The sequence below is a fragment of the Penaeus vannamei genome, chromosome 21 (genome assembly GCF_042767895.1).
Source record: "Penaeus vannamei isolate JL-2024 chromosome 21, ASM4276789v1, whole genome shotgun sequence".
In the NCBI taxonomy this organism is placed as follows: Eukaryota; Metazoa; Arthropoda; class Malacostraca; order Decapoda; family Penaeidae; genus Penaeus; species Penaeus vannamei.
This window is the reverse complement of record NC_091569.1, coordinates 31,747,783-31,752,500: the sequence shown is the minus strand read 5'-3', so window position 1 is coordinate 31,752,500 and position 4,718 is coordinate 31,747,783. Positions and strand designations below refer to the sequence as shown.

At 34.2% G+C, this 4,718-nt stretch overlaps 1 protein-coding gene across 5 annotated transcripts in view; it reads right to left on the bottom strand.

Moving 5' to 3' along the window:
- Nucleotides 1-520: 520 nt before the first annotated feature.
- The window catches only part of Dpit47 (DNA polymerase interacting tpr containing protein of 47kD), a 21,283-nt gene continuing 17,085 nt past the window's right edge, over nucleotides 521-4,718 (bottom strand). For all 5 annotated transcript variants that reach the window (XM_070136091.1, XM_070136088.1, XM_070136090.1 and 2 more), the window contains exons 6-9: nucleotides 2,597-2,773; nucleotides 1,985-2,094; nucleotides 1,395-1,568; nucleotides 521-1,095 (exon numbers count right to left, since the gene is read on the bottom strand). In XM_070136091.1, coding sequence (XP_069992192.1) covers nucleotides 1,005-1,095; nucleotides 1,395-1,568; nucleotides 1,985-2,094; nucleotides 2,597-2,773 — 552 coding nt within the window. In that variant the 3' untranslated portion in view covers nucleotides 521-1,004. The remainder of the gene's footprint in view (nucleotides 1,096-1,394; nucleotides 1,569-1,984; nucleotides 2,095-2,596; nucleotides 2,774-4,718) is intronic.

Below are 4,718 nucleotides of genomic sequence, written 5' to 3'. Positions count from 1 at the left end.
GGTAGGGGTGACTCCCTACCATGGGCCTGTCTCCATCTCTGAAGCCCTCCCACAACAATAAAGAACAACAATAAAGATTGGGGAGATAATGTTCTGGGATAGTTTAAACATAAAAGTTGGTTTACGGTGTATAATAAGACAGTATTTCAAATTCTAATTTCTGTCATAATATCCTTGAAAACTTTTTCTATACATATGGAATTTCATAAAATTTGATGGCTATATCGCTGGTACCAGTTTTATGTGCTAACTCCGTTACTTTGGTGCCTTCAGCATGTGCTCATATTGCTTAATTGTTAATCAAATGCTGCAACATGGTTGTACTTGAGGCCCTATGCGCATGTTTCTTTTGCTTAACGGTTAGTCATGGCTATAACTGATAAAGGTAATTGAGGCACCGGTTGCTAGTTAGTTATTAATTAGTAAAATATGCAAACTATGTGTCAAATGAGTCATTTATTTCAAAATTCATATTTTCTTTATAAAATAAGAGAATTCACTACATACTCTTCCAGGTAACTTTCTTTTAATTTTTTTTTTTTTTTTTTTTTTTTTTTTTTTTTTTTTGACATGATTCTAAGTGCATTACATATTTGCATTTGGCTGACTGATGACTGGTAGTACCATCAAAATCTAGTAGATAATGACATCACAGTTGTTTCCTGGGTTAGTGACTTCATATCTATCCAATTTTGACGTAACAGTTATTTGGTAGGTGAGTGGTGTCACACTCACACGACATCACAATTATTGTTTAGCTTGAAAATGACATCATATTCATCAGGCCAATTAAAATTTCAAAGTTGGCCAGCGGGCTAGTCAGCTGTAATTTTGTGCATCTAGATAACAGTTCTAGAGATATTTTTCCCTTGGAAGGGTAACATATGCAAAAAGGGAATATTGCCTTAAACCTTCAAAGAAAAAAAAACAATTTGTGGTATAAGATTTATTATAGATGTATAGTCCCTGTCCTTAAACTCCATATTTAGTTCCCATTTATCATGTTAACATTCATACTTTGACAAAAATTCTTTGGCAAATTTGCTTCCTCGGGTAAGTACAATGAAGCCCGGAGTTCCACCCAAAACTCGATATCTGGAAGAGAAAAAAAGCCGAGACTAACATTACATGGTTTAGGTTAACACATTTTCAAATGTTTGTAAGTGAAATCATACATAATTTCCTTTCCCCCCACACATACGTGCATCAGTAAACACAAACTCACTCTCTCTCTCTCTCTACACAACAACAATAACAGTAATAATAGTAAAAATAAAACAACATAACAATGACAAAAACACTAATAATAATAATAGCAGCAATAACAACATAGATGGTATTAATAACAAAGAAAAAAGAATGAACCAATAAAAAAAACCCTCTTTGAAACATACTTTGGATGTGCAAGCACTTGCTGAAGGGTCTTCTTGGGGTCCACCTCATACAGTTTGCTTTTCTCTTGGTCCTCAAAGTACAAAACCATATTTTGAGGAAGGTACTTTCCCTCTGTATCCCATGGTGCAGCTGCTGTGCCCTCGCCAAACATTACATTAAGGTGGTCTTCGAAGCTGGAAACACAATGAACCAACATCTTAGAACAGAAAATACTTGTGCATACTTTCTCTTTAATAACTCTAAGGGATATAGGATTTACTTTGTAGAGCTCTGAATAATTGAGGATGTCTTAAAATTATCAATATTTTAAAATTGTTACCCCTTTTTTGGTTGATATGCTTTTTTCTGTCAAATAGAACTTTAAATTGACCAAACTTATACTAAGATTGAGTATTTTATATGGTTTCATCTTCTTGTAATTATTCTTTCTCTTCTTCAAAGCATAACTCATTATTCATATGGGAAAAAAGATTCACCTGTATGTACACTAGATAGAAATTATTGAGGTGAAACCTTATTTTCCGTTTTCATTCTTATTTTCATATATCTGATTAGGCCAATCAACATCCTACCTGATGTCCAAACTCACCAATTACTTTCTGTAAATTCTTGAATGAGATCGGTCTCATGGTATTCTGGGTAAAGAAGCATGACTGGCCATACCAGTTCACCATCTTCGTTTATGTGTACACGAGATCCCTGCAACAGAAACCATTTAATATTCAGAACAGGCACTGACAAACAATTTAATACAAGAATATGTACATATACATTTTCACTTAGTTCAATTATCTTTGAACAAAGGGAATTTACCATCATTTACATCAAATTACCAATAGCAAATTCCATTTACATTGAACTTATGAGCCATTCTTTCTGCACTTTACATTACAAAGAAAAAGTTCTTTTGCAATTATGAAAACTACAAACATAGGGTCAAGTCCAAGACTTCCATCACAGCCAGAGAAAGAAACTGACGTATAATCTTCAAATGTGCACAAGGAAAAGTTACAATACCCATAGAAAAAAATTATAAAAATAATGCATAGTGCATTGATAATCTTTCCCATAAAATACAAAGACAAGAAGAAAAAAGGAAAAGAAAAGAAAAAGAAAAGCCAGGAAGCTAGGTGAGGACACAGCAGTAAGCTCCTCCACCACATTCCATGGCCACAGCAAAACCTAAAGACTGAAAACTCACCTGCGCCGCTGGATGACAGGGTTCTAAGTCTGCTAGTGTGACCGACGCAGACCCCTTCACCTCAGCACTCCCAAGCTTAACACCACGACCCTCAATGATGTTGATCAGATTTTTCTCCTCAAACTCTTTCTTCTTCTCCTCCTGCAGCTTCTTGCGCTCATTACGTTCTGCAATTTTCTGGTTTGCGAAAGGTCTGACTTAGTAAAAGTGTATTTCTTGGTTATTTTTTTAAAACATTTTACTGGGAGTTTTAAGCCCAATGTGCAAGAGGAAATTGCACAAGGTGACGGAAACATTTTCTTAACATACACACAGATAACTTTGGCAATTATGGTTGTACAATCAAGCCAGATTATTCATTTTCTGGAACAAGAGAGGTTACATATTTTGATAAAATGGGAACTTATATCATAATTTCAATACTGCTGTGAGCCCTTTAGTACCAACTTCCTGTCTCTTATAAACCACCTCTGATACTTGCATTTTGCCTAGCAACCATAACAAGTGGTAAATGTAAATAAAAAAATATATTAGTAATTGCTGGAAACCCTTTGGGCTGCACTAACCAGTGCAGTGGAAACTATTGACTGCTACAAGTTACAGCATAGAAAAGGAAGAAAGAATTGAGACAGGGATAAGTAGGGTATTAGAACATTGGAGCTGAATTTCATGAGAAAGAAAAGATCATTTTTTTTATCCATTCAGGTGGGTAAAGAAAAGAAAAGAAAAAGTAGGAAAAAAAAAAAAAAAAAAAAAAAAAACAAGGAGCATGAATGGAAAAGCATATAGGACCTAGTGCCATCTAATACTCTCTAGCACAAGTGATGGCACAACCCATCACCTTACTGAGATGGGCATGTGTGTTTCACACTCTATCAGGGAGGTTTCTATGATTTTTTTTTCCACCTGTGATAATAGACATTTCCCTTGGCTCATTTCTGTTTTATAGATGGTCTTTGAGTGCAGGCATGAATGGACAGACTTCCTTTCCCTCAGTTGCAAAATACATATGAATGACAACCCTGACACCCTCAAAATGATGCAATATCTTCTCAGGCCTTGTTACCTTTTTTACTGGCTCTCATGATTAACAGTTTACTCCTTATGAAAAAGAAGTCATGATTATGGCCGCATATCAAAACTCCAGAAACCAAAGGGATGTGAGGAAGGACTGGGATAAGGATCTTAAGCAGTGATAAGGATATCAGGTGTTTGAAGTGAAGCACAGAAGACTGTGACTGTACAAGATGGATGAAGGGGTACAGGTTTATAAAAGGGGATGAGGAAGTAAAAAAAAAGGATAAAAAGTATTTGAAAAATGCATTCAGTGCTGCCTGTGGCACTGGCCTGGTTGTGTAATTCTTTAGAGTAATACCTGAGTTTGTAAATAAATAACAAAGACTATGAATGTTTTCCTTCTAAATATTGGGAGATTACTTCTTTATATCAAATAATCACTACTACAGAAAGGTATTTGTATCTAACAAGACTTGTTGCTTCTGGTATTATGGTAACAGTCATTATATGAATAACAGAAAGATAATCATATTCAACTATAAAATCATTAATTTACACCAGCATAAATTATAAACACAAAGGTAAATTTACCAGATTTCAATGAGAAGCAACAATACAATACTGTACTGAACATTATGCAAAAGTATTGAAAAGTAAGCAAAACCATTTAGTTTACTAGGAGACAACTGTTCTGTCACACAAGCAGATCTTATTTTAATCTTTGACAACTTAAGTTTGTTTTACATATTATTACCCTTATGGTATCAAATTATACAACTGGCTACAGAATGAATAATTAATACAGTCTGCTGTCATAGAATAAGTTTTCCTAATCATAATCATCTCTACATCCAACTAAATAATCAATCAATCCATAAATCAATTACTTGCTTTCTCTGTGTCCTATACATCAGATTTTTCCTTCTTACTCAATGCAATTTCCATGTATCATTTATAAATGGGTAAGATCTTTTATTTAAAAGTAATCTACTGGTGAGCATTTAAATGAATATGTTTCAGAGTGAAAAACATTAAATTTCTTGTCTAGAACTTTACAACCTTCAAAAAACAAAACAAATATTAAGTTAAGGAATTGCAATGGCCG